This window comes from Equus asinus, chromosome 20 (genome assembly GCF_041296235.1).
Source record: "Equus asinus isolate D_3611 breed Donkey chromosome 20, EquAss-T2T_v2, whole genome shotgun sequence".
In the NCBI taxonomy this organism is placed as follows: domain Eukaryota; kingdom Metazoa; phylum Chordata; class Mammalia; order Perissodactyla; family Equidae; genus Equus; species Equus asinus.
The window spans coordinates 13,096,680-13,123,368 of record NC_091809.1 but is presented as its reverse complement, the minus strand read 5'-3'; the positions used below and the strand labels follow the sequence as shown (position 1 = coordinate 13,123,368).

The 26,689-nt window shown below is 60.2% G+C and overlaps 1 protein-coding gene across 1 annotated transcript; it reads left to right on the top strand.

Annotated features, from left to right (window-relative positions):
* Positions 1-8,787: 8,787 nt before the first annotated feature.
* LMNB2 (lamin B2) lies at positions 8,788-26,470 on the top strand. The gene is made up of 12 exons (XM_044752184.2): positions 8,788-9,096; positions 14,564-14,700; positions 17,994-18,150; positions 18,365-18,490; positions 20,709-20,879; positions 20,956-21,081; positions 21,302-21,522; positions 21,629-21,911; positions 21,994-22,101; positions 22,702-22,821; positions 23,089-23,202; positions 23,790-26,470. The coding sequence occupies exons 1-12, from the start codon at positions 8,836-8,838 to the stop codon at positions 23,829-23,831; spliced, it is 1,866 nt and encodes a 621-aa protein (XP_044608119.2). The 5' UTR covers positions 8,788-8,835; the 3' UTR covers positions 23,832-26,470.
* The last annotated feature ends 219 nt before the right edge of the window (positions 26,471-26,689 follow it).

Here is a 26,689-nt window from a genome sequence, read left to right as displayed (position 1 = left end):
AGTGACTCGAGGAAGCCAGGCTTGGGAAGATGCAAAGGGAGAGTGCTCCAGCACAGCACGTGCAAAGGCCCTGAGGTGGGACCTCACCTGGCATGTCTGAGGAGCAGAGCATGGGGGAGATGAGATCAGAAAGGTGGCCTTGGGAGCTATGGGGACGGGTCTGGACTTGACTCTGGATGTGCCCGGAAGCCATGGATTGGGGAGTTTGAAGCAGAGGAAGGCTCGGCCTCTGATGTCATTTTTTTTTTTTTTTTTTTTTTGCGAAGATGAACAAGATGTGATTCCTGTCCCCAAGGAAAGGCTTCCGGGTGGAGGTGAGTCATCATCTGAACTTTGAGACAGATGCTGGCAAGACAGGATGGGCTGGGAGGAGGTGGGGATGGCGCACCAGGTGGCAAAGATGGCAAGAACAAAGGTAAGGAGGTCAGAAGGCCGAGGCCTGGAAGCAGGGAGGAGGATGGGGGGGCAGGAATCAGGGAAATGGGGGGGCAGTGGGAGGCCAGGATGCCTGTCCCTGTGACATCCCAGGGAGATAGCTGGGGAATCCGCTCTGAGGTCAAGCTTGCCTGGTTCAAATCCCACCTCCATTCCTCAAAAGCTGTGTGCCCTTGAGTTGGTGACTGAACCTCTCTGAAACTCCCTCATTTTTTCATGGGAAAACCAGGTTGTCGAAAGGATTACAAAAAACAATGACCCAGATGGGTATGAGGTAACATCTTATTGTCCTTTTAATTTGCATTTCCCTAATAATTGGTGTTCGAACATCTTTTCATGTGCCCGTTGCCCATCTGTATATCTTCTTTGCAGAAATGTCTGGCCATCTCCTCTGCCCACTTTTTGATCCGATTTTCTTTTTTTTCGGTCGTTGAGTTGTGCGAGTTCCTTACATCTTTTGGAAATTAACCCCTGGTTGATGTATGACTTGCAAACATTTTCTCCCAGTTGCTGGTTGTCTTTTCGTTTTGCTGATGGCTTCCCGTGCCTGGCAGAAGCTCTTTAGTCTGATGAAGACCCATTTGTTAATTTTCTCTTTTGTCTCCCTTGCCGGAGGAGACGTAGTTTTCGAAAAGATGCTGCGAAGACGGATAAGGATGGACACCTGAACATTTCCAAGGTTATAAACCAACGTGACCTCGATAAAAGAATTTGTAAAAAATGCCCTGGAATGGGCTTGGTGTGTTGAAAATGCTCCTTACATCTTCCTTACTGTTTTACCCTGAAAGCCACCTGAAGCCACTCCCCTCCCTCTCTGGACACGTGTGTCCCCCTCAGCTGGTTCTCTCTCAGCACGAAAAGGCTGTCTCGCCGTGTCCGTCCTCTGCTCACCCTCCAGAAACCAAACACCACCGGAAAGCCGCTCTGATTTCTCTCTGAAGGTGCCAGGCACGGTCCTGCCTCTGGGCCTCTGTCTGGGCTGGTTCCTCTCCGTGGAACACCGTTCCTTGCACTATGTCCTCTTGGGGCTTCCCCTGGTTCACACTCAACACATTTCACACGCCCCCAATCGCACATCCCACACCCCCATCTTTCTTCTTAGCCCCTAACACCATCTAACAGTCTGTCTATTTACTTATTCATCGGAACGATTATCTGTGCCCCTCACTACATGTCAGCGTCTACAGGGCGCACAGTAGATGCTCAGAAATACACGCTGGTTGAATGACTGAATGAGTCCCTGGCAACACTCGGAGGAGCTTGGCATTATGTTAGAAGGTACATTCGTTAAAAAGGAGGAAGCTTGACTGGCCCCTGAATATACAATGAAAGCAGGGTCAAAGATGGTGTCTAACTCATTCGCTCACGAAGGGACCAGGGAGATGTCACGCCCGCTTCAAAGAACTCAGAACCACGCTTTTCCAGTCCGTCAGGATACCGGAGCGAATTTGCTCGGTAGATGCGAAACGACGTAGGACGATCCTCAGCTTTCCGTCAGATGCTTTGTACGTCGGCGGATGCCCGCCCTTTAGCCAGTGGTGTCGTTGGAGGATGTGGTTCCCGGACAACTGCTCTCACTTCAGACACCAGCTGGCGACAAAAGCGGAGGTCCCCAGGGCCACCCTCGGGCTGGAAAATACACCGGAGCAGCTCAGCACTCAGGACAGGGCCCCACCTGTGATTACAGCGTGTGCGTCTCCCGGGGCGGCCGCCACAAGGTGTCACGAATGGGGGGCTTCAAACGGCGGGACGGTACCCTCTCCCGGTTCTGGAGGCCGGGGTCTGAAATCAAGGTGTGGGCAGGGCTGGGGCCTCGGGACCTTCTCAGGGAGATTCCGGTCCAGCCCTTCTGGCGGCTCCGGGAATCCTCGGCGACCCTTGGCTGGTAGATGCGTCCATCCAATCTTTGCCTTTGTCTTTACCTGGCCCCCTCCCTGCGGCTCTCCTTGTCTCTTCATGTGACGTCTCCTCCTTGTGTCCACAGTGCCCCCTTCTTATAAGGACACCGGTCGGTAAACTGGAGCCCACCTTAATCCAGACGACCTCAACTAACTGAACCAATGACATCTGCAAGGACCCCATTTCCACACGAGGTCCCATTCACAGGTTCCAGGTGTCAACACCGACAGTGAAGATTCGGGGCCCCCGGGCTGGAGGGGGCCAGACGTACAGACCCGTCAGCCAGCAAGAGAGAAAGACCGTGAGGGGCTCTGCACGGAGTGCAGGAGGGGCCGGGGTGGGGGGCAAACTTCACAGCTCTCTCCTCCCCAACGTCTCATCCATCAGCTTCGACCCCAAAACATATCTCAGATCGATCCCTTCTCTCCAGCCTTTGGAGACCACCAGCAATCCTGCCCCTAACATTCATGGGACCCAGAGCAAGAATTCAAGGGGGCCACATACCCCACGTCTCAGTGTTCACAATTATACATCCAGTAACCAACTGCTAAACAAAATTTCTTCTATCCTCCCACCTGGACCAATGTTGCAGTGGATTACAGACGGCAGCATCAGGACCACAGCGAGAAACCACTTCACACCCGCTAGGATGGTCACAGTCAAAAAGACAGAAGATACCAGATGTTGGGGAGCACGTGGAGGCATCAGAACTGTCAGGGCTGGTGGGAAGGTGGAACGGGGCAGCCACTGTGGAAGTCTGGCATTTTCTCCGAAGGGTAAATGTCGACCGACCGTACGAGCCAGCCATTCCACTCCTGTCTGCCCGAGAGAAATGCAAACACACCTCCACATAGAAACTTATTTGTGAACGTTCTTAGCAGCAATATTTACAATTGACAAAAGTGGAAACAACCCCAAAGTCCATCGGTTGATGAATAGATTTAAAAAAATTGTGGTCCGTCCACATGCTGGAATATTATGCAGCCACGAAAAGGAGTGAGGCCCTGACACGGCTGCACGTGGACAGACCTTGAACACATGATGCTCAGGGAGAGACGCAGACACAGAAGGACACACGGCGTGTGATCCCATTGACGTGAAATGTCCAGAACAGGCAGATCCACAGACAGAGAGGGCTCATGGGGGCCAGGGGCTGGGGGGGGGTGACTGCTAACAGGGTTGGGTTGCTTTTTGGGGTGATGGAACGTTCTGGAACCAGATAGTAGTGATAGTTGCACACATCTGTGAATACACTAAAAACCGCTGGGTTGTACATTTGAAAGGGTGAATTATATGGTATGTAAGTCATACCTCAACGAAGCCGTTAGGAAAAAGAAAAAACATGGCTGCAATTCTTGAACATTCCTCCCACTGGCAGATTTAGTTTCTCTTCTGCTTCGATCTGGGCTGGGTCTGTGAAAGGCCCTGATCGATGGCATGGGGGAAGTGACACTCACTGCCAGATGCAGGCCTAGACGTCAAGAGGACTGGCAGGTCCTGTCTGGCTCTCAGGGCGTCCTGGGACCCTGTATAAGAAGGGTCAATATGCTGTAGGAGCGGGCATGGAGCGACCCCGAGACCACACAGAAAGGGCGAGGGGCCAGCCAGGCACCAGGGGGACCACACAAGCTGCTCGGAGCCCCCAGCCCAGCCCAGCGGCAAGCTGGACATCACCCAGCGACCCCTGTCAACGCCGCAGGGGACAGAAGAACAGCCGGGCTGAGCCCCACCTGCATTCCTGACCCATGGGCATCAGCAATAAGGTGCCGGGGGGCTTTGTTACACAGTAACAGATTGGAATTCAAACCTTCGGAACTTCCCCCAAGTCTGGTCCACAGTTAGAATTCTTGCCCCCCCTGCGGTTCTGCCCCTGGAATGTGGCAGTGTGGGGAGGGCCAGCCCTAAGCCCCGGGCCGCCTCGGTTCTTTCTCTCCCCCAGGGTTTGTCCTATATCCTGAGGGTCCTCCTCTGCGCACAGGTGGCAGCTCGGCTCACAGATCCACATCCCACAGAACAAACAGCTGCACTTTGCCGCCTCTTGGGTCCCGGGGGGTGTGCACACTGGGGCCCAGCCTGCCTTTGGGAGGATGCCCCCCGGGCTGAGATCTGCCCACACACTGCAAACAGGATTCCTGAGTCCTGGGGACTGGGGTGAGCGCTGGAAAAAGGAGGTGTGGCAAGATGCACAGAAAGGGGGACAGCCCAGGCCACTCCAGTCCCTCACCTGGGTGACTTTCCAAGCATCCTTTTCACCTGTGCTGGCCAGGTAGCTAGCAGTCGTATGTGGCTCCTGGGCCCTTGAAATGAGACTGGTGCGACTGAGGAACTGAATTTTAAATGGAAAATTTAATTTTAATTAATTAAAATTAATTGGATAGAATATTTTGGGTATATCAGGTTAAGTAAATATATTAAAAATTAATCTCTCCCTTTTTAGTCTTTTTAAGGTATGGGCTAGAAAATCTAATGTATGCGGCTCACATTTATTTTTTGAAGAATTTTAAAAAAATTGAGATGTAATTGACAAATAACATTCTGTAAGTTTAAGGTGTTGATTTGATACGTTTATAAGTTGCAACATGATTACCGTCATAGCAACTGTCATTTCTTGTTTGTGGAGAGATTTTCTATTTCTGTTTCTCCCTGGACCATGTTGTTTCACACAGCAAACTGAAGGAGGTTGTTTTTTCCATTTCTGAAACAGGAAATAGATCAAACACACAAAGAGCATCTGTAATTGATACGTCTGGCTTACAGAATAGAAACATTCACCACCACTGGGCTCACAAAATATTTAGCATTCCTAAATAACATATCAGCTAGTTTAACCCAGTTGTGAATTTTATAAAAATGGCAGCGTCCCGTAGGTATTCTTCTGTGCTTTGCATGATCTTATGTTTGGGAGGATGTTCTGGGGACGGGCATCCCTGAAGTGCATTCATTTTCACTGCTGTATAATATTCCACTGTGTGAATCTAAACGAAGCTATGGGTCTGATCTTATTGACGGACATTTGGGTGGTTTTTCAGTTGTTGTTTTCCTATTACAACCAGCAGTGAGGGTTTCAGAACCCAAAAAAATCCTCTCTCATGTGATGAGGAACTGAGACAGCCCCTGGACAACAGCCAGCGGGACCTGAGGCTCTCCGTCCAACAGCCTGCGAGGATCTTGAATCCTTCCATTGAGGCATGGGTGAGCGTGGAAATGGACCTGCCCCAGCTGACATCTGGATGGCAGTTTTGTGAAACCTGGGAGCCAGACCTCCCACCTAGGCTGCACCCTGATTTCTGACCCACGGAAACTGAGATAAGAAATGTGAATTGCCTTAAGCTACTGTATCTTGGGGCTGTTTCTTACGCAGCTGTAAATAACTAATACATTAATGGCATAACACATATGTTTCCTTCTTTAATATCTGCCTCCCCCCATTGGAAATCCTCATTCATTGCCATGTCTGTCATGCCTAAAACATAGACTTTGTCCTGGCTGGTCCCTCCCCCATGTCCACAAGGTTGATCCTCTCTTTCTCTTTAAGTTCTCGCTCCAATGTCACCTTCTACAAGAGGCCCATCCTATTTAAAAATGCAACTCCCCCACCCCACGTGCTCCCAAGCCCCTTGACCCTGCTTTATCTTTCCACGCTTTCTATTTCCTAACATGCCACATAATTTGCTTATTTGTTATGCGTCTGTTTCCTCTGTCTCCTTACTTCACCAATGTCGGCTCCGCCAAAGCAGGGATCTTTGCTTTGGTCACTGAGGCAGCCCCGGTGCCTGGCACACGAGATGCTCAGTCAATGCTTGTGGATTCCATTAGTCCGTTCCACTCAGGTAACCATCGGCTGCAGCCGCGGCCCCAGCCCTCCACCTGCCTCCCACGATGCAGCTGGGATAACATGGCTCCTGCCCCGGGGTTCCCAAATTCTCCTCCTAGATTCCAGCTTTCCTCCAGATTCTGGAGTCTGGGTTCCAGCATCCCCCCGCCCCCGGCCCCGGTTCTAGAATCCGGAGTCCCCCAGATCCAGGCTCCGGAATCCAGGGCCCCCGCCATCCAGACTCCGAATCCGGGATCCCCAGATCCAGGCTCCGGAATTCAGGATCCGGGCCGGGAGCCAGCGGCAGCCGTTGGGCTGAGATTTTGAAAAATCCGGCGCCAAACTTCGGCGCGGAGCGGGGGCGGCGGCGCGCGGAGAGGCACAGGGCCTGGCGGGGCTGGACCATCCCGGGCTCGGGGTTTCTCGCCCACCGTCCGCACCCCCTGCCCCCAAAGCGGACAGCAACTGGCCGTCAGCTTTCTAGCGTCCTGGGGTCCGAGGGCCCCAGGTTCGAATCCCGTTCCGCCACGCCCCTGCTGGGGGTGGTCCCAGGACAGGTCCCCTAATCTCTCCGTGCCTCAGTTTCCCGTCTTGGAACTGGGCTCGGAGCCCCCCGCGGCGGGTCGTGCCGGGGGAGTCAGCCCTGCCGTGCCCTGCCCAGACCTCGGGTTCCGGGGGAAGAGGGGGGGATGGCCGCAGCTGTCGCCGCCCCGCCTGCCCTGCGCCAAAATTTGAAAACCGCCAACGCCTCCCAAACTGAGCGCAGGGAGGGGGAGCCCGGGCCCCACCCACGGAAAGCGCGGGGCTTTCTGGGACTTGGAGTCCTTCCCTCGGGGGGGTCCTCAGGGAAGGGGGTGCTGTGGACACCCCGAGTCCCGCCCTGCGCCGAGAGATGGTGGGGGTAGGAGGAGGGACCAGGCTCCATTTTACAGAGGAGAAGACTGAGGCCCAGGCCCACCCGCACGGGCAGGACGGGAACAGCATCCTGGTGGGGGGAACAGCGCAGGCAAAGACCGGGAGGCGGATGGGACGTCCGAGTGCGCAGAGGGGCAGCGCGCCCGGCGACGCGTGGGACCCTGCAGGCCTTGAGTGGCAGGCCAGCGGGGATGAGGTCGCCCGTGGCCCTCAGCGGGAGCTTTGATGGGGAGCTAAGTCTCGGGGTGGCGGGTAGGCAAGTGACCCCGTGCCACTCCCCAACGTCAATCATTCTTCTGCTCTCCGGCCGTGCCCCCTGTGGCATCATTTATTCATATTTTGCTCTCACGTTTTACCGTCTTCTATATTTGATATTCCTCCTACCGTGAGGGAGAGACAGCAGCATGGGGGCCACAAACACAGGGGAGCTTTTGAGAGACCGCGTGGTCACGGTGTCGCCGGGGACCCCGCCTGCCTGGGTTCCAAGGCGGGGCCGATGCTTCTGCTAAGAGGGGAGTATTGTGAGGGTCAGGTGTTCAAGACAGGTGTGCAAGAAGGGGAGTCCTCGCCTGGGTGTCCTCGGAAGGCTGGAAAGGGGGTCAACGTTCTCCGTGTGCGATTTGCTGGGATCCCTGAAGGAAGCTGTTTGAGCCAGGTTCCTCCGAGGGAGGGTGCATGCGGAGGAGGGGTTCTCCGGGCAGAAAGGACACCTGGCAAATTCCAGAGTGACGGCAAGGGAGCGATTCTCAGCTGGGGGGCGATTTTGCCCTCTAGGTGACACGTGGCAAATCTGGAGACGGTTTGGGTTCTTTCGACTGGAGGGGGATGGTGGTACTCTTGGCATCAAGGGTAGGGGGAGCCCAGGGATGCCGGACAACATCCCTCAGTGAATAGGACGCCCCCGCCCTGGAGAAAAATGGGGCCCAGATGTCCATAGTGCGGGCTGGGGAGACTCCGCTCCATAGATTTGCCTCTTCTGAGCATTTTATATAAGTGGAATCATACACTGTGTGGCCTTTTGTCTGTCTGCTTTCACCGAGCATGTTTGTTTTTTTAATTGAGGTATAATTGACATATAGTATTATATTAGTTTCAGGTCTGCAACCTGAGGATTCGACGTTTGTATATATTGAGCAATGACCACCACCATAAATCCATCACCGTGCATAGTTACAATTTATTTCATCGTGATGAAAAACTTCAAGATCTCTTAGCAACTTTCAAAAATGCAATGCGGTATTATTAGCTATCATCACCGTGCTGTGCGTGACATTCCCAGGACTTATTTATTTTATCACTAGGAGGTGGTACCTTTGGACGGCCTTCACCCATTTCTCCCACTCCTCAACCTGGCAACCACCAATCTGTCTCTGTCTCTGAGCTCGGTTTGTGTTTTCAGATTCCACATGTAAGTGACATCACTGAGCATGTTTTCGAGGTTCTTGCACAACTTTTAATTTTAATGAGACTCCTAAGAGGTAGGTAGGGTATACAACGGAGGCACTGGACAGAAACCCAGAGTCACACAGCGGCCGAGCTGCGATTTTGAGGCCAGGCGGTTTCGCTCCGGACCCCGCGCCCTCCGCTCGCGGTTCAATGAGTGGCTCAGGATCGAGAGGGAAACCGAGCGCGAGATTCCCTCCCGCCCTCCGCCGCCGGAAACTACAACTCCCGGCGTGCTTCGCGCAGCGCCGGCCGGACTACGAAGCCCAGGCTGCCCCGCGGCGGCGGCGGCGGGCGGCGGGCGCCATCTTGCCGGCGGCGCGGATTGAATGAGCCCGCCGAGCCGCGGCCGCCGACCCGAGCCGCGCGGGCCCCGAGCCGCCGCCATGGCCACGCCGCTGCCCGGCCGCGCGGGCGGGCCCCCCACGCCGCTGTCGCCCACGCGCCTGTCGCGGCTGCAGGAGAAGGAGGAGCTGCGCGAGCTCAACGACCGCCTGGCGCACTACATCGACCGCGTCCGCGCGCTCGAGCTCGAGAACGACCGGCTGCTGCTCAAGATCTCCGAGAAGGAGGAGGTGACCACGCGCGAGGTGGGCGCGGGCCCCGGGCGGCCGTCCCGGGGGTCCCCGGGGCGCGAGGCGGAGACGGGCGCCGGCCCCGCCCCCCGAGGGGGCCGGGGTCCCCTGAGGGAGGGGCGCGCGCTGGAGCGGGCCCCGGGGCGTTCGGGAACCCCTTGTGTGCGAGGGGTGCACGCTGGGGCGGGTTTTCGGCTTCTGAGGGGCCCCCAAGAGATTTCGGGGGACCCCTGGGCTAGAGGTGCTCGCTGGGGCGGGGCCTGGTCTCTGAGGGGGTTCCCTGGGGATCCCCAGGTGTTTTGGGGATCCCCCGTGCGACGGGTGGAGGCTGGGACGGCCCTGCCCACCGAAGGGGTTCCCCGGGCTTTCGGGGGCCCTCTGAGCGAGGGGTGCACACTTCGGAGGGCCCCCGGCCTCTGAGGAGCTCCTATGGGGTTTTGGGGATCCTCTTTACGAGAGGTGGAGGCTGGGGCGAGCCCTGCCCATCGAGGGGCTCCCAAGGGGTTTTGGGGGGGTCCCTGAGCGAGGAGTGCAATCTGGGGCACACCTATCCTCAGGAGTCCCCAGGGTATCTCGGGGCCCCCTTTACGACAGCTAGAGGTGGGGCAGGCCCCGCAGACTGGGGTCGGAGGAGATCGTGGGATCCCCTGATCCTGGGGGTGTGAGCCGGGCGAGGCCCCGCCCCTAAGGGAGTTGCGGAAAGTCTCCGGGGATGCTTTTGGGTGTTCAGCTGTCCTGGGAGAAAAGTGTGGGATAGGCTCTCTGCTCTCCGAGGAGACTGGGAGGCTCAGGCCCTCTGAGGGGGCCCTGAGCAGGGCTGGAGGGTCTTACGGGGTGGGGGAGGTTCCCTGGGGCGAGTCACGTGGTCGCAGTTCCCGTGGAACTTTTCAGGGCTCCAGTGATGAATCCGGGGGAGTTCGGGGACTGGGGTGGGGGTTGGGCAGTCGGTTCGGCTCCTACCGGCCTGGCCTGGGTGGGGTCCGAGGGGAGGGGTCTGATGCGTGGGACCCGAGGGAAATTTGGGAGGGCCTCCAGACCGCGTCGGCTGATGGGCGGGAGCCTGGTCGGCCCCGCCCCCGAAGGGATGTGAGCGAAGGGGGTGACATGATGTCTTGGGGATCCAGCGGGAAGTTTGGGTTCCAAGTGGGCCTGGGGCTTCACTGTAGCCGCAGGGAGCAGAGCTGGATAAGTGAGGGTTGAGGGTCCAGGGGTCAGCGGGGGTCTAGCCAGAGCTGGGGACAGTGGCTGCCAAATTAATCCCCTACAGGTTCTTTTCTCTCTCCCGCTGGCCCCCCGCAACCCAGTGACCTCAGTTTTGTTCTCTGTACAGTGGGGCTGGAATTCGAGCCCAGAGTGTGGCCACCTGCCTCAGTGCGCACATCCTCAGGATGCAGGGCCCGCTTCCTACCTGCTGGCTGGTCCAGGCACCGTGTTTGACCTGGTTTCTAGTCGTCCCACCACGTTTGGGGGTGCTGGCCCCCCTGGAGTCCTACCTAGACTCCAGAGTCCTACCTAGAGCACACACAGTGGGTGCCTAGGGCCCTTGATGCAGCCCCTGTGTGTCTGGGCAGTGGCTTTATTTATTTTTCAGCTGCTTAGGCTCGCTGGAATGCAAGACTAAAACGTGGGGGCCAGGGGAGCCTGCCCCGCTGTGTGCCGAGGGCTGGTGCACAGGCTCTGGTGTCCCCCAGGGTGACAGGTGTGTCCGCAGCGGAGCTGGGGCGTTCCCACCAGCTTGCCTTCTCCTGGAGCTGGCGGCCACTTGGGGGGTGAGGCAGTAAAGGCCCCTGTGGCTGTCCACGGAGCCAGCTGATAATGGGGGGAGGGGTGTGGAGCAGTGGGCCTGGGGGGTCACGTGGGCTCTGTGGAGGGAGTGACCTGAAGTGGCCTTGGTGGGGCCTGGGCTTGACAGGCTGGCTGGAAGTGAGCGGTGAGTGGGCGGGACGCAAGGTGGCTTCATCAGGAGGGACGTGGAGGCGTCAGGCCTGGGGACTTTACCTGTACTGCGGCTTGTTGCCTGGATGGAATCTGCCCCAGGGGACACTGGGCCACGTCGGGGGACATTTGTGGTTGTCACAACTGGGGCTGCTCCTGGCATCGATGAGTGGGGGCCAGGGATGCTGCTCCACACCCCACAGCGCCCAGGACGGCCCCCCACAGAGTGACCCGGCCCTGATTGCCGTAGTGTCAAGGTAGAGAAGCCACTTAAGGAAGCCTTTGAAGATGCCATCGGAAGCGTTATAAGTACCCCGCATACTTGGGATAAAGCTGGACAGCTCGGGGGCCTCAGGTGAAACTCAGGTTCCCTCCCCCTGGGCTGGGCCGTCCTGCCCCCTTGTCCCGTCCACGCTCACTCGCTCCGTCACTCTTGTCGGACACAATCCCGGGCCGCAGCGGTGTGTAGATTCCAGGTCTTTCCCTTGGGGCGCTGGCTGGTACCTCCTGGCCGGTGGGCAGTCTTAGGGTGCAGGTGTCACCGGAGGGTTTCTGGAGGGTGGAGGTTGCTGCTGGGCGGGGGCACTGCCTGACGTCTGTTGGAGAAGGATCCTGGGTGCCGGGCGGGAGGGGCTTTTCCAGGGAGCTGGCCCAGCCGGCTGGGTGTTGGGTTCCTCCAGGCTTCAGTTTCTCTTACCGCCCAGGCATCCTGTTGCTCTGAGGGTGGGGGGGGTGTTCCCAGGTGGACTGGGGGGTTGGGGGATGGGGTGTCCCCACTGGGCTGGGTGGGGGGCACTGGGCTGCACCGGGCAGCTTGGGAGTGGAAGGAGCATGGGGGGCCTGAGGCGGGGCCCATGAGGGCCCTTGTCGAGCTGTGGTTCTCAGCGGGGCTGGTTTTGTCCCCTGGGAGGCAGGCAGCAGGCAAAGGCTGCCTCAGGTTATCTGTGCCCCCCCCCCAGGCCACCACATGCTAAGGCATTTGTGGGGATTCTGCACGCTGGGCACTTGGGTGACACTGTCAGAGACAAAACAAAGGCCCCACTGTGCCTCCCCGTGTGGCTCGGGCACAGGTGCGGGGACATGTGGGCCTGCCGGGAGACGCCTGTCAGTGCTCTCAGGGTCTTTGTGAGCTCGGCCATCTGTTCGTCCGTCCTCTGGAAACGCAGGTTCTGAATCGGCTAGTGCCACAGGTCGGGCTCAGCCAACGCCCTCTGGAGAGAGCCAGAATCCGTGCTTTCCGCGCTGGGCGGGGCGGTCCCAGTCCTGCCTGCTCAGCTGGACGCTCAGCTGGACCCTCACAGGGGACAGCCACGGACACATCTAGTGGCACAGGCCAGGCCACGGCCCAGCGAGACAATTTCCACACGCTGAACTGTGGATTGCAGAGCATGCTTGTGTCACGACATTTCTTATTCTTTTTTCTCCTCGGCCATTTAAAAGTATAAGAACTGTCCTGGTCCTGCAGGCTGGACAGGCAGGCGGTGGGCTGGAGTCGGGGCCAAGGGGCCTGAGTTTGCAGACCTGGCTGTGGGTGATTGCCTCATTGAGACAAACGGACATGTGCACGTGCGTACACACACACAAGGCAGACACAGAAACCCGGCACATGGCGAGAGGAACATGAGTGCGTTAAAAAGGCGCCCAGGGTGGTCATGGAGCGGGGCAGGCGAGTGAGGCTGTCCCCTCGGGCACAGACTGACTGGGCGCCGGTCTCCGGCCCGAGATGAACAGCGGGATAGAGTTTTCGTTACTCCCCGTCATCTTCCAGGCCCCTTTTGGCTATGCAGAAGAATGCGGGATGGCGCGGGGTCCCATGTGTCCCGTCCCTGTCAGCCTCTGACCTCCGTGTCCCTCCCAACTGACTCCCCAGCATGGAGATGTCATGTGAACTCCTCCCACACTTCCCTCAGGTCCCTCAGTTTCCCTGATGTCCCCACGTGACACTGAGGCGCCCGTCTCCTCGGGCCCCTCTGCGTGGGGACAGTTCCTCCCATGCTCCATGATGGTGGCGCCCTGGCCGGTGTGAGGGGCCCGGGCAGTTCTGCAGGATGCCCCCCAGGGGCTTTCTCTGGCGTTTCCCACCACTCAGCCTGGGCCAATGGGGTGAATAACCTTTTAGTGGAATATTTTAAAAAGTTGAAGGTAATGCACAAAGCCCGCAGTGAGCGGAACGTCAGGAGCTGGAGTAGATCTCGACCGCTGGCTCTTGGAGGCCCCGAGGCCCCCGCTGCTGGTCGCGTTGCTCCCTGGAGGTCTTGTCTCTGAGCCCTCCCTCAGGGTGCCGGACCCTCCCATGGGCTTCAGAGAGTTCTGGAATGGGAGGTGGCAGGAGAGGGCAAAGACACGGGTGACCCCAGGTGCCCGGCTCTCTTTGGAGAGTGGGGCTGGCCTCTTTCTGTGAACCGAGGTTCATTCCAGAAGTCGGTTCCTAGAGGGTGGAAATGCAGGGAGGGCCCTTGCTGTGTGTGGGGGGAGGTGGCCAGGGCGCAGGGGGGAAGCAGCCGGCTCTGCTTCTCCTTGTCCGACTGCCTGCCTTCTCTCTCAGCTCCAGAAAGAGGTCTAACGCCTTTATTGAGGCGTATTTCCCATCTTACACACTTCACCCAGTCAGACAGTACAGTCCAGTAGTTTTTAGTCTATTTAGAGCTGTCTGACCATCACCACTAATTCCAGAATGTTCCATCACCCCAAAAGCAGCCCCGTCCCCATCAGCATCACCCCCACCCCCTCCCCAGCCCCTGGCCCCCACGAGCCCACTCTCTGTCTGTGGATCTGCCTGTTCTGGACATTTCACATCACTGGGGTCACATGCGGTGTGTCCTTCTGTGTCTGCTTCTCTCCCTGAGTGTCGTGGGTTCAGGTCCGTCCCCGTGCAGCCGTGTCAGGGTCTCGCTCCTCGTCACGGCTGCATCGTGCTCCAGCGGGTGGGGGGACACGTGTGTGGATCCGCTCAGAGGTCAGCAGACACTCGGGGTGCTCTGCTTTCTGCTGTGGCGAGTGCTCCTGCTGGGGACAGGCCTGGACGGGTCCCGTGTGGATGGACGTTGTTGCGTCTCGTGGGTGGACTCCTAGGAGCGGAACTGCTGGGTCACAGGGAAACTGTTGAACCATCTGAGGAGCCGCCAGGCTGTCTTCCGCGGCGGCTGCCCCTTCCTCCCCCGCCGGGCGTGGAGGTGCTGTGTCTCCACCTCCGCCCCAGCGCTCCTTCCCTCCCGCCTGTCCTTTTGACTCGGCCGTCCTCGCGGGGTGACGCAGTGTCTGTTCTGGTTTGAGCCCATATTTGTGAACACGTGTGTGTGGCCCCGTTCACCTTGACATGCAGGGGTAAGAAGGCCGATGGGAAGTGTCAGTGGTGTGCCCTGCTGCTGGGTGTGACCTGGGCAGGGACAAGGGACATGGGCAGGCTGGGGTCCCTCCGGGTTGGCGGGGCTGAGCTGGGTGGAGAGGCCTCGGGGTTGGTAGGAGCTCATGTGTCCTGCAGCCGGCCGGCTGGGGGCGCCCGGTCGTGGGGGAGGGTCCTTGCCTTCAGGGGCCTCGCTGTCCCCAGGTGAGCGGCATCAAGACACTGTACGAGTCGGAGCTGGCCGACGCACGCAGGGTGCTGGACGAGACGGCCCGCGAGCGCGCCCAGCTGCAGATCGAGATCGGCAAACTGCACACTGAGCTGGAAGAAACCAGCAAAAGGTAGGGGCTCGTGGCTGATGGCATTCCGGGCGCTGGGGTGTACGGGGCTGGGTGGGCGCCGGGGGCAGGGCTTGTCACCGTGCGTGGCTGGGGCCGCTCTGAGAAGCACCCAGGGACCCATGGGGGCTCGGGTCCAAGCGGGGGTCCCCATTCAGGCGGCCATTCCAGGAGCGGCCGTGTGGCGTGTTGGAGGCCCCTGGGATGGGGCCGGCCTCTCGAGCCTGGACCTCTCCCTGCCTCGCCCGCCGCTGTGTTCCCCCACAAACGTCATTTGGCCCCAGGAGGATTTTGAACCCGAGCAGCTGTCCTGGGACTGAATATCCTGGTAGCTCTCGGTGCTGGGCCCGCTCGCCCTTCCCAGAGAGGAGGGCCGGCTCCAGGCCGCAGAGCCCCAGCTCCCCACGGATGCCCCTCCCTCCTCTGCCCTGGACCTGGCACGCTGGCTGCCTCATGTGTGGCTGTCCGCCCCAGTAGACTTCGGGCCAGCTCCCCAGGGGGGCGGGGCGGGCGACCCTTGGGCTGGGGGCTTTTCTCTGCTTGTTCACATAGCACATTCTCCCGCCTGCTTCTGAGTCAGGCTCGTGGGACGCTTGGAGGGCGAGGTGGTGCCGGTGGTGTCATGGCGCGAGCAGTAAAGTGATTGACATACCTCCAGTGTTTAAAGTAACGAAGGAGACCGTGAGGAACACAGGTTCACACAGGGCCCCTGTCATCCTCACAGTGACCCTGGCAGGGCCGAGTGCCAGTTCTCCGTTTACACGGAGACTGAGGCACGGGGTCAGGGCCTTGTCCGGGGTCCCTCAGCTCGGTGGTGTCCAGAGCCACCTTCACACTTGCAGGAGTCTTTCCAGCTTTTGGTTTTTTTGAGCCGTTTTAGGTTTACAGGAAAACGAGTGGAAAGTACAGTGTTTCCCAAATTCCCCTTCGTTTCTCTGTTCTAAACATCTTGCATCAGCGAGTGTGCCGCACTGTGACAGTTGCTGGGCCGGTGCCGATACATTGTCATCAACTATAGTCCACAGTCGACCCTGGGGGTCCCCTTGGTGTTGTGCGTCTGCGGGTTGGGACAACTGGAGGATGACACGTGTCCACCGTCATCGTGCCACGCACGATGCCCCGAAAGTCCCTGTGCCCCACCAGTTCCTCCTCCCCAGCCCTATAGACCGTGCATCCCTGGCCGTCTCCGTGGTTTGCCTTTTCCAGGGGGTCCTGGAGTGGGACTCATGGTGTGTCGCCCTCAGGCTGGCCTCCCAGTTGTGAGGTGCGTTTCCAGTTCCCCCTGGGGTCGCTCTGCTGGAGCAGAGCGGAGCAGACAGCCCAGCAGAGACCCGCGTACACAGCCGCCTGGTCCTTGACAGGGCGCGGGGCGCGGTGCCTTCCTCAGTGGCCCGCTGGACTGTCCCGTTGTCACTGAGGCCACTGGTGCTGGCGGGAGTGACTGCCCGTGTTGGAGCCGTGCTTTCGTTGATTTAAGGCCCGCACTCTGGAAGGGGCCGGCTGTCCTCCCGGGTCCAGGCGCCTGTCCCGGTCCTGCCTCGGCAGGTGCACCCTGCCTCTGCTGGCCGAGGGGCCCTTCCAGACCCAGGGTGGCAGGTGTCGCCCAGACACACTGCCCTCCTGACAGCTCTTGGCCAGCGCTTTCCTCTCCTGACAAGCTTATCACCAAATCCCCATGCAGACGGAAAGGTGGGGCCCCGCAGGGGCTGACCCCTGGGCCAGGGCCTCCCGCCTAATCCTCCGGGAATTCCTGTCTCGGGGTGAGGCATCTGCTTACGGGCGCTGCAGCAAGCGAGAGCCACTGCTCCCCGGCTTTCCGGGCTGTTCCAGGTGGTTCTGCAGAACCTCGGATCAGCTTGGATGGTGGTCTAGAAATGTCTGTATCTCCTGGTGCCTCTGCTCCCGTCACCTTGGCCTTGTTGCAGATCCTGAACCTGCCAGGCACACCTCACCCCCAGGCCTTTGCACTTCCCTTTCCTCTGCCTGAACGCTCTTCTGGGACTAGCGGGCCTGGCTCGCTCCATGCTCCCCTCCCGCGGCTCTCTGTTTCATGGGCTCCCGCGGGACCTCCGCAACGTAACAGTGCAGTTCCCACCCAGCACACACACGTTACTCCTCCTGTCCCTGCGTCATCTGTCCTTAGGCTCCCGTCTGACAGGCAGCATGTGTCTCTGTCTTCTCCACCCCTGAGGGCAGAGGCGTCCTCCAGGTGTGTCTGCCGGGAGGGCGGCCTTCTCCACGAAGCTGGCGCTCAGTCACGCTTGATCACACAATGACTGCAGTTTCTCCAAAGTCCGGCAAAGGCCCCTTGAGGGCTGCGGGCTTTGCAGCCCCCTGTGAGCAGAGGAACCAGGACTGTGCGGCTGAAGCTCAGGGACCCCAAGACCCTTGTGGAGGCTGTCCGTCCAAACCTGCCTAGAGCTCCAAGGTGGACACGGTCAGCCTTGCGGCTTAGTCACTGGTCTTGATGCCACCCCACCTAACGCAAGCTGATGTCGGGTCCCCGTGCTTCTCACCTGGGGTGAATCTGCCCCCCGGGGGACACCGAGTGATGTCTGGGGACGTTTCTGGTTGTCAACATTGGAGATGCTCCTGGCCTCGAGTGGGTGGGGCCAGGGATACTGCTCAACACCCCACAGCACCCAGGACGGCCCCCCAGAGACAGTGACCCTGCCCCAGTGCCCACAGTGCTGGGGGGGGACCCCTGGGTGTCCCCACTGTTGCTGAGGATGGCCCAGTGAGCTCCTTGGAGGGGGAGGTGGGTAGGCGTTCAGCCCCAGGAAGGCTTAGAGTCACGTTTAGAAATGTTCGGGAGCCCAGGGTCCATGCTCTCAGTAGCCGTGTGCTAAAGAATTTGGTTGCCATCCTAAGTATTTAATACCGGAGGTAATCGTCTTTTAGGATGCTGGGGGAGCCCGCTCAACATGGCTCATGTTTACAAATAAGATCGACTTTGCAACAGGGTTATAATTTGTAACTTTAACAAATTATACGTTAATTTTTTAAAAAAAGAACATAATTCTCCCCAAAGTGCTCTCTCCTGTGTCTGAGTCTCAGACAAGGACAGGGAAACCCATGCCCAGAGGGTCTCTGAGCGTCTGCTTGTATTTGGTGGCAGGCGGCGTCCCAAGGGCGCAGGGCGGGTTTGAAGACAGGGCGCCTTGGGCCGACAGGCTGGGCCCTGGCACCCGGTGACCGCGGTTGGAGGCCAAGGGGAGCTTGTCCCAGCCGCCTGAAGGCTCCCTGCCGTTGCATGCTGCTTGTCCTCCTGCCTAACTTCTCCTGTTGACTTTCAGCTCCAAGAAGCGAGAGGGTGAGCTCACAGTGGCCCAGGGCCGCGTCAAGGACCTGGAGTCCCTGTTCCATCGGAGCGAGGCAGAGCTGGCCGCTGCCCTCAGCGACAAGCGCAGTCTCGAGAGCGACGTGGCGGAGCTTCGGGCCCAGCTGGCCAAGGTGGGCCCCGGGCAGCCCCCAGTCTGCAGGGGGTCTCTGCGCCGCCGGGCCTGTGCCCGTGCTGGGTGCTGGGGTGGCTGAGGGACGTCCCGCAAGGGGCGAGCGGCCTGGGGTCCGACACCAGTGGCCTGCAGGCCCCTGACCCAGCTGACACTCCACGTCGGAGTTTGTGTGTGTAAGGGGGTCACCCAGCTTGTTGTCCGGCATGTCCCAGGCAGAGGACGGTCACGCGGTGGCCAAAAAGCAGCTGGAGAAGGAGACGCTGATGCGCGTGGACCTGGAGAACCGCTGCCAGAGCCTGCAGGAGGAGCTGGACTTCCGCAAGAGCGTCTTCGAGGAGGTGAGTTGTGCGGCCCGCCCTCGCCTGGCGCGGGGCGTCAGTGTCCTGGGGCCGCTGTGACAAAGTGTAGCAAACTGGGGCTTCAGCCACCGGCGATCTCCCCCGTCCCGGCTTTGGAGGGCCGAGGCTGGGGTCAGGGTGCCGCAGGGGCATGCTCCCTCCCGAGGCTCCAGGGAAGGGTCCGTCCTACCTCTCCAGCTTCTGGAGGCTCCAGGCGTCCCTGGGTGTGTGGCCGCGTCCCCCAGTCTCTCCTCCAGTGTCCCACAGCCTCATCTCTGTCTCCTCTGTGTGTCTCTTATGAAAAGACACTTGTCATTGGGTTTAGGGCCCACCCAGATAAGCCAGGATGACCTCATCCTGAGACCTTCAATTATATTTACAAAATTATTTTCTCCGAATAAGGTCCCATTCACAGGTTCTGGGGTTAGGACATGGACACCCTTTTGGGGCCACCATTCGGCCCACTGCAGACCCTCCCTGTCTCAGAGAGGGCTGGGGCCCAGCCGTTCCCCTCAGCCTCCTAATCTTTGGGCCTCGTTTCCTTGGCATGGCTGCGCCTGGCTGGGTGTGCCTGAGGGTCCCTGGCGGGAGAGCCGGGGCTCTGTGCCCTCGGAGAGTGGGGCTGGTGTGGGAGCCCGACATGCCTGGGCCCATCCTGCCGGGAGCCTGGCCCCTCGGGGCCCTCCTGCCTCATCCTCACAAACCCCATTGTGCTGTCATGGCCCAGAACGGAACCCTGGGGGCCTGTGGTCCCTGCTGGGAAGAGCTGCTAGTGGGAAGCATATCCATGCAGCTGAGGAGCGGCTTCCAGCTCCAGCCAGACCCCAAGAGAGCCGGAGCCGCCAGGGCAGCTGGGATGGAGGCTGCGGGCCGTGTTGACGGGGGGTACATGGGGGGTCCCGAACCTGTGGGGGCCCCTGAAGCTACGCCTGTGAGGGAACCTGGGAGCGGACGCTTGACAGACCCCCTGAGGGAAGCCCTGAAGAGAACCGGGAGGGGGCCCAGGAGGGGGGCCAGGAGGGCACCCTGGCAGGCCTCCAGCAGGGGGGCCCTGGGGTGGGCCACCAGGAGCTCTTGCAGCGGAGCCGTGCGAGCAGCCCCGGGGGCCACTGTACAGGTGGGTGTGCTGGTCGGGGTCCCGCGAGTCACCCAGCTCTTTGTAAACAGCGCTGGCTTCCTTTAGAAACATCCCTATTGTTCCTGGAAACCGATGACAGCGATAAGGGGCCACTTTGTGGGCTGGAGCAGGTTTCGTAGAACAGAACCCGACTTCCCCGCCCCTGGAGCCCCAGTTGGGGCAGCTTCGCCCGTGACACGTGTGGCCAGGGTGTCACCGTCATGTCCCACTGCTGTCCTGAGCGCTGGTGTCTGTCTCCGACCCTGGGCACCTGGGAAGGACTCCACCAGGAATTCTTTTTTTAAACAACAACTTTAGTGAAATATTTCCAGACCATAATAACACTTTCAAAGTGTACAATTTAGAGTGGTTTTTAGTACATTCATGGAGTTGTGCAACCATCACCTCTAATTCCAGAACATTCCATCATCCTAAAAAAACCCCCACACCCATTAGCATTCTTGATTTTTTTCTTTTCTCAGTTTGTTAGTTGAGATAAAATGGAGCACTTCAGAACATACAGTTATTTTAAGGGAAGTTATTACGTTGACACTGTTGTGTAAGCATCACCTCTGTATAATTCCAGAATACTCAGTCACCCCAGAGGAAGCCCCGTCCCCATCAGCATCACCCCCAGCCCCTCCCCAGCCCCTGGCCCCCACGAGCCCACTCTCTGTTTGTGGATCTGCCTGTTCTGGATGTTTCCCATCTATGGGATCACACGCCGTGTGTCCTTCTGTCTCTGCTTCTCTCCCTGAGCGTCGTGTGTTCAGGTCCGTCCACGTGCGGCCGTGTCAGGGCCTCGCTCCTCTTCGCGGCCTTGTCGTGCTCCGGTGCGTGGACGCACCTGTTGTTTATCCGCTCAGCAGCAGGGGGCGGTCAGGCTGCCTCCACTCTGGTGACTGGGCCTCACGCCTGTGGGCTGTGTCACAGGCGGTGCTTGAGGACAGGTCGCTGGCGCGAGTGCCCGGACGTTCATTGCGCAGTTTCAGCCCTTGTGCTGCCTTGTGCTCGGGTCGGGCCGGGCGGGGGTGGAGCTGGGTGTCCCTCTGGGCCGTGCCCTGCCACCGCGCAGCACAGCGGCCGTGTCTCCGTCCCTAGGAGGTGCGGGAGACACGGCGGCGGCATGAGCGTCGCCTGGTGGAGGTGGACAGCAGCCGGCAGCAGGAGTACGACTTCAAGATGGCTCAGGCGCTGGAGGAGCTGCGTGCCCAGCACGACGAGCAAGTGCGGCTCTACAAGCTGGAGCTGGAGCAGACCTACCAGGCCAAGGTGCGCCGGGCGTCTGGGGCGGCCCCGCAGCCCTCCCGCCCTGCGCCGGCCCTCACCCGCCGTCCTGTCCCCGCAGCTGGACAACGCCAAGCTGATCTCTGACCAGAATGACAAGGCCGCCAGCGCCGCCCGGGAGGAGCTCAAGGAGGCCCTCATGCGGGTCGAGTCCCTCAGCTACCAGCTGTCCGGCCTCCAGAAGCAGGTGACGGGTGACAGCCCTGCCAGCTCCACCCTCGAGCCGCGGCCCTTCCCCCGCCTCTGGGCGGTGGGTGCAGCCTGAGGGCCAGGCCGTCCCTTCCCTCTTGGGCCCTGAGTGGGGCTGTCAGGCCCACCGGCCACTGCACCCTGGCTCCCCCAGACCTGGCCTTCGGCCCACGACGCGCAGAGGCTGGCCTGACCTGGCCTCGCGAACCCCTCCGCAGGCGAGTGCAGCTGAGGACCGGATCCGCGAGCTGGAGGAGACCATGGCCGGGGAGCGGGACAAGTTCCGGAAGCTGCTGGACGCCAAGGAGCGGGAGATGACGGAGATGCGGGATGTGATGCAGCAGCAGCTGGCCGAGTACCAGGAGCTGCTGGACGTCAAGCTGGCGCTGGACATGGAGATCAACGCCTACCGCAAGCTCCTGGAGGGCGAGGAGGAGAGGTGGGCGGGAGAGGGGGCGGGGGGCGAGGAGGGGCGGCCGGGCGAATCTGGCCTGCTTCTGGGGCTGCCGGGTCCCACCGCCAGTCACCCCGCCCCCTGTCCCCAGACTGAAGCTGTCCCCCAGCCCGTCGTCGCGGATCACCATCTCGCGGGCCGCCTCGAGCAGCAGCGGCAGCAGCGTGTCCACGGCTGTGCGCTCGGGCCGCAGCAAGCGGAAGCGGCTGGAGGCCGAGGAGTCGCTGGGCTCGGCCTCGAGTGCCATCGGCTCGGGCAGCAGCAGTGTCAGCAGCTTCCATCTGGCCCAGCAGGCCTCGGCCTCGGGCAGCGTGAGCATTGAGGAGATCGACCTGGAGGGCAAGTTCGTGAGGCTGAAGAACAGCTCGGACAAGGTGAGGGGCCCCTGAGCGCGGGGAGGGCCTGGCCGCAGGGTCTTGCCTGAGCCGTGTCTCAGGCACCTGTCCCCTCCGCCAGGACCAGTCTCTGGGTAACTGGAGGATCAAGAGGCAGATTCTGGAGGGGGAGGAGATTGCCTACAAGTTCACGCCCAAGTACGTTCTGCGGGCCGGCCAGACCGTCACGGTAGGTGGCTGCAGAGGGGCCGTAGGCAGGCTGGGGGTTGGGGGGAGTGGCCACCAGTGGGAGGGAGGTGGCAGTGGCAACCACACTGGTGACGGGCTGTGAGTGGGGGCTGCGATGGGGTGTGGGGGCCCTTGAGAAGCAGGACATGGCTTGGGGGTGGGGGCAGTGGTTGAGCACCAAGCGGAACAGCCTCTGCTGTCGTGGGTCACCTGTGTGCCAGCATCGTCCCCTTGGGCTCTCCCCGGAGCCCTTTGGAGAGCCTAAGTGATGTCCCAGGGTGCCACGGTGGAGGTCTGGGTCCAGGCTGTCGGGGCCGGAAGGTATTGGCAAGAGAGCCAACAGCATGAGCCTGGACCTGGAGCCAGCAGGCTTCAGATCCGAGCCCAGCCGTTGGCTGAGGTGAGAGCCCTTGGCCCCTGTGAACCTCAGGCTCCTCTTCCATACCCTGGTGACCATTGTCCCTGGGCGGGACCCAGTAGAACCAAAAGGATTAAACGTAAATGTCCAGGGCATCTGGCGGGGCTGTGATAGGGGATGGCTGGTGACATCTGCCACTGGGACCAGAGCCACTGCTCACGGGAGGCCCTCCTGTGTCCCCAGGTGTGGGCAGCTGGTGCAGGGGTGGCCCACAGCCCCCCTTCGACGCTGGTGTGGAAGAGCCAGAACAGCTGGGGCACAGGCGAGAGCTTGCGGGCAATCCTGGTCAACGCCGACGGGGAGGTGGGTGCCTGGGGCTTGCGGGGGGCACCCTCTGTCCTGGGTCGCTCCTGGGGTCGCCCTTGTCCAGCTCGCGCAGCACTGCCTGCCAGTGCAGGTGCCCCGGGTGGAGCCTTGGCGGGTGAGCCAGCACACGCGGCCCTGGGCCCGGGCCCTGTCGCGGATGGCGCTCTGCAGCGTGGCGATGCCGTGTCCGAGCATCAACCACCAGCATCGTGCGCTGGGCCCTGGCGGCTGGAGGTCGAGTGTCGTGGCTCTTGTCCCTCGCAGGAAGTGGCCATGAGAACGGTGAAGCAGTCCTCGGGGATGCGGGAGGCGGAGAACGGGGAGGAGGGAGCCGAGGAGGGAGCCGACTTTGGCGAAGAGGATCTTTTCCACCAACAGGTAGAGGCCCCTGGGCGGCCCCCGCGACGGGCACTGGAACGGGGACACACACACACGCTGCTGGAGCTCTGGGCAGAGCGGTCGCCGCCGATTCCTGGCCACCCGGGCCTCCCTCCCCTGGCTGGCTCCTCGGGCGGCCGTGGGGGCGGCTCTCCCTGTCTTCCTGGGTCTTGTCTGGTGTGTGGGCCTCGGGGTACTGCCCGGGGACCCCCGGGAGGAGGGTGTTGACGCCAGTCAATTCTCTGAGCGCACTGCGCAGCCCCCAGGGTTCCCAGCGATGCTCTGACACCACGATGCCCTGGTCTGAGATGCTGGTGACTGAAGTCACGGCTTTCTGGGAAAGCTGGCGAGCCCAGGAGCCACGCTGTAGGAGACAGAAGTTGTGAGACTTCCGGTGTCTGAAACCCAAAACCCTGTCGTGTTGTGTAGCTCGGCACAGAGATAGGGGAGACGTGTGAGGTTCTGGAACAGGGACGGTTGAGGCCCAAGCCGCTGGCCCTGTTGTCCCGTTGGGAGCTGAGCTTCCTGAGATGGCCCAGGCGCTGGGCTGCCGCCCGGCTCACTAATTGCTGCTGTCCTTGTTCCAGGGGGACCCGAGGACCACCTCCCGCGGCTGCCGCGTGATGTGAAGGGAGCGCCTCATCGCGCGTCCTTCTTCACCCAGAGCCACTGAACACTATTTTTCTATCATTGGCTTCTTTAGTCCTTAATACCTTTCTAGAGAATTTTTAAGCAAACGGACAGATCACAGGGTGGGTCTCTCTCCCTCCTTCCTGTCGGTGGGCCCCTCCGACCTCGTCCATCACACTGTCCAGGAGACTTTGGTGCCCCATTTCACCATTTGGTTGAATTCGAGGCCCAGGAACCACAGGGTCAGGGGAGTGGGCTTGGTGGCCGGGGGGAACAGCGCGACCCTGAGTAGGTATTCAGTAGTAGTGGTTTCTTTTATTAAGCTTTTTTACCAACCAAATTCAGATCCAGGTTCCGACCTGGGGGGGCAGGGGCACCCCTGTCAATCATGTCTCAGCTGACCGGAATTGGCACCGAGGTGCCTGTCGCAGCAGTGGGCAGTCGCAGGTCTGTACTCTGGCCCGGTCCCCCGGGGCTGGTCACAGTTCCCGCCCTGGCAGCGGCAGGCCCCGTGTCTGCCCTCTTGGTCTGGGGCGCTCTGGGGCGGGCCGCCTCCTTCCCTTTCTGGCTGCCTGACCCTGGCGTTTCTGGAGCTTTCTGTAGGCAAGTTCCTCACCCTGCAGGACCAGTGGGGCAGGAGAGAAGGAACCTTGGGGGCCAGGGGCAGTTCCATTCTATGACTTGTCACCAGGTAAATGGTGAGGGGACAAGTTTGACAACCTCAGAAGCAAGCGCCCGCGTTTCCGAACAGTGTCCGTGTGTAGCGAGTGCTCCCGGCAGGAGGAAGGTGGCCACTTCCCGACTCCGCCGTGCTCGGGGCCAAGCCCCGACCTCCGTTTCCATGTAGATTCTTCCGCAGACGGCAGCAGCCCAGCTTCTGTCCGGGACAGAGGGACTCCTGGGGGACGGCCCCCATCACAGCCGCTTCTGCCGCGGCCCCGGCGCCCCCTCCTGCATTAGCTTCCCGCCTACATCCTCCCACGTAGATACACAGAAGTTATTTTTTTAACGGATATTTATTTTTTTACATTGGTCAGTACTCAGATTGCCAGGATCCTGCTCAGGGGGCTGGTGCCAGGGTCCCCAGGACAGTCCTCCCAGGGGTGGCATCCCGGGGCCTGTCCTGGTGAGCTCTGAGCCCCCAGAGGGCAAACTCCTTCAGAAAGCGCAGCTCAAGTCTTAAAGACGCAACCCTGAGCCATGGAGGCGTGCCGGCGCCCACGGGTCACCCTCGGCCCACCCAGAGCCTCACACCTGCCCTACCCCACATGCGTCCCAAGCATCTGGCTTTCCTTAGGAATTGCTTTATGGCGAGGAGGGTCAGGCCGGAGCCCCAGGCCAGGGAAGTGCCAGTGGCCCACAGAACACAAGCTCTGCTGCTGCCCTTGTGTCTAGAATCTGCCAGGAGGGAGCCCCTTACTTTCAGTCCGCATCTTTCTAGGGCCTCCTTAAGTTGCCAGGCTCCGGGCTGTTTCCCCCGTGGAGGCGAATGTGTCTCCAGGCCCCGGAGAGTGCTGCCTATCCTGGCTGGCCACCACCCTGCCCTACCCCCTGGGTAACCTTGCCTTGGAGTGCTTCCAGGGCCCGAGGCTGGGGGCTGCCATCTCCTCCCGCCCTGGCCTAGCCAGAGCTGGGTGGACACTTGGGGTGCTGGTGAGGTGTGGGGAGGGTGGGGCTTGGTGGCCCCCGGACATGCAGGAAGTCTGCAGTGGCCCCGACTGCACTCCTGGATGTATTTTGGGACTCTGGGGATCAAAGCTGTGTCCTGGCATTTGGGTCTGTCTTGCCGTCTGGGCTCATGGACAGGAAGGAAGGGGAACCCCACCCTCCCCGCAGGCCCAGATGGCCCCCCTGGTGCCTGCAGAGCCCCCAGGCACATAGATAGGGCTTGATCTCGTGTTACCCCCACCCCACGCTGGTCTGGCTGAGGTCTTGGGTGAAACTGGGAGGTGGCCCAGGCAGCCATTGGGGTGCCCTTGGCTGTTGGGGGAGAGGGACCGCTGGCCTTGGTGGCTGGTGGGTGACTGGAGGTGGGTGATGGTTGTTGGTAATCAAGTGTTCGCAAACACGGAGCAGGAAGCTGGGAAGCAATTTGCACCCGTTAACCATGCTTAGCTTTAAGCCACGTAAAATGATGTGGAAATGGTCCCCTTGTCTGCACCCCTATCACGTGATTGAGTGGCACCCTTCCTGGAGAAAAAGCGGACTCGGCCCAGCCCTGGTGAGGGGGCAGCCTGCCTGCGGGTATGCAGGGAGGGGCTACACTAACCCAGGTCTACACCGAGGGCTCTTCCCACCAGCCTGGGCCCTCACCTCGGACCCACTGGCTCAGCTACTTTGCTAACAGCAAGGGCCCTGGGTCGGGTTGTCTGGACCGTAAACCCAGCAGTTCTATTTATATTAGCACATGCCGGTCGGGACTGACATTCCCCAAGGACGGCAAAGCCACTCAAAAGGTCTTAAGTCGGTCTTGCTGGTGCAGTCGGCCGAGAACCAGTCTGGTCTGGACCCCACGCCGAGATTGGTTGCTTTTTAAGATGCATGCCAAACAGGTGGTCTTTTTCTCCGATGATTTGTAATATACATTTTATGACTGGAAACTTTTTATACAACACTCCAATAAACAGTTTGGTTTTAAGGCCTGGCTCCGAGTGTACGCCGACGCGGGGCTGCCCCAGCCCCCAGTGAAGCGGGTGGCTAAGACCCACCCAAGGGAAAAGGGAGAGTCTCCCTGGCCAGGGTACACAGAAACCCCCCGCGCCTCCTTAGCCCCACCCGTGTTTCCTGCCTCGGCTTTCTACCCGAGGCTCAGACGCCAGGCTGTGCTTTTGATCACGTGGTTCCCCTCCCCCAACGT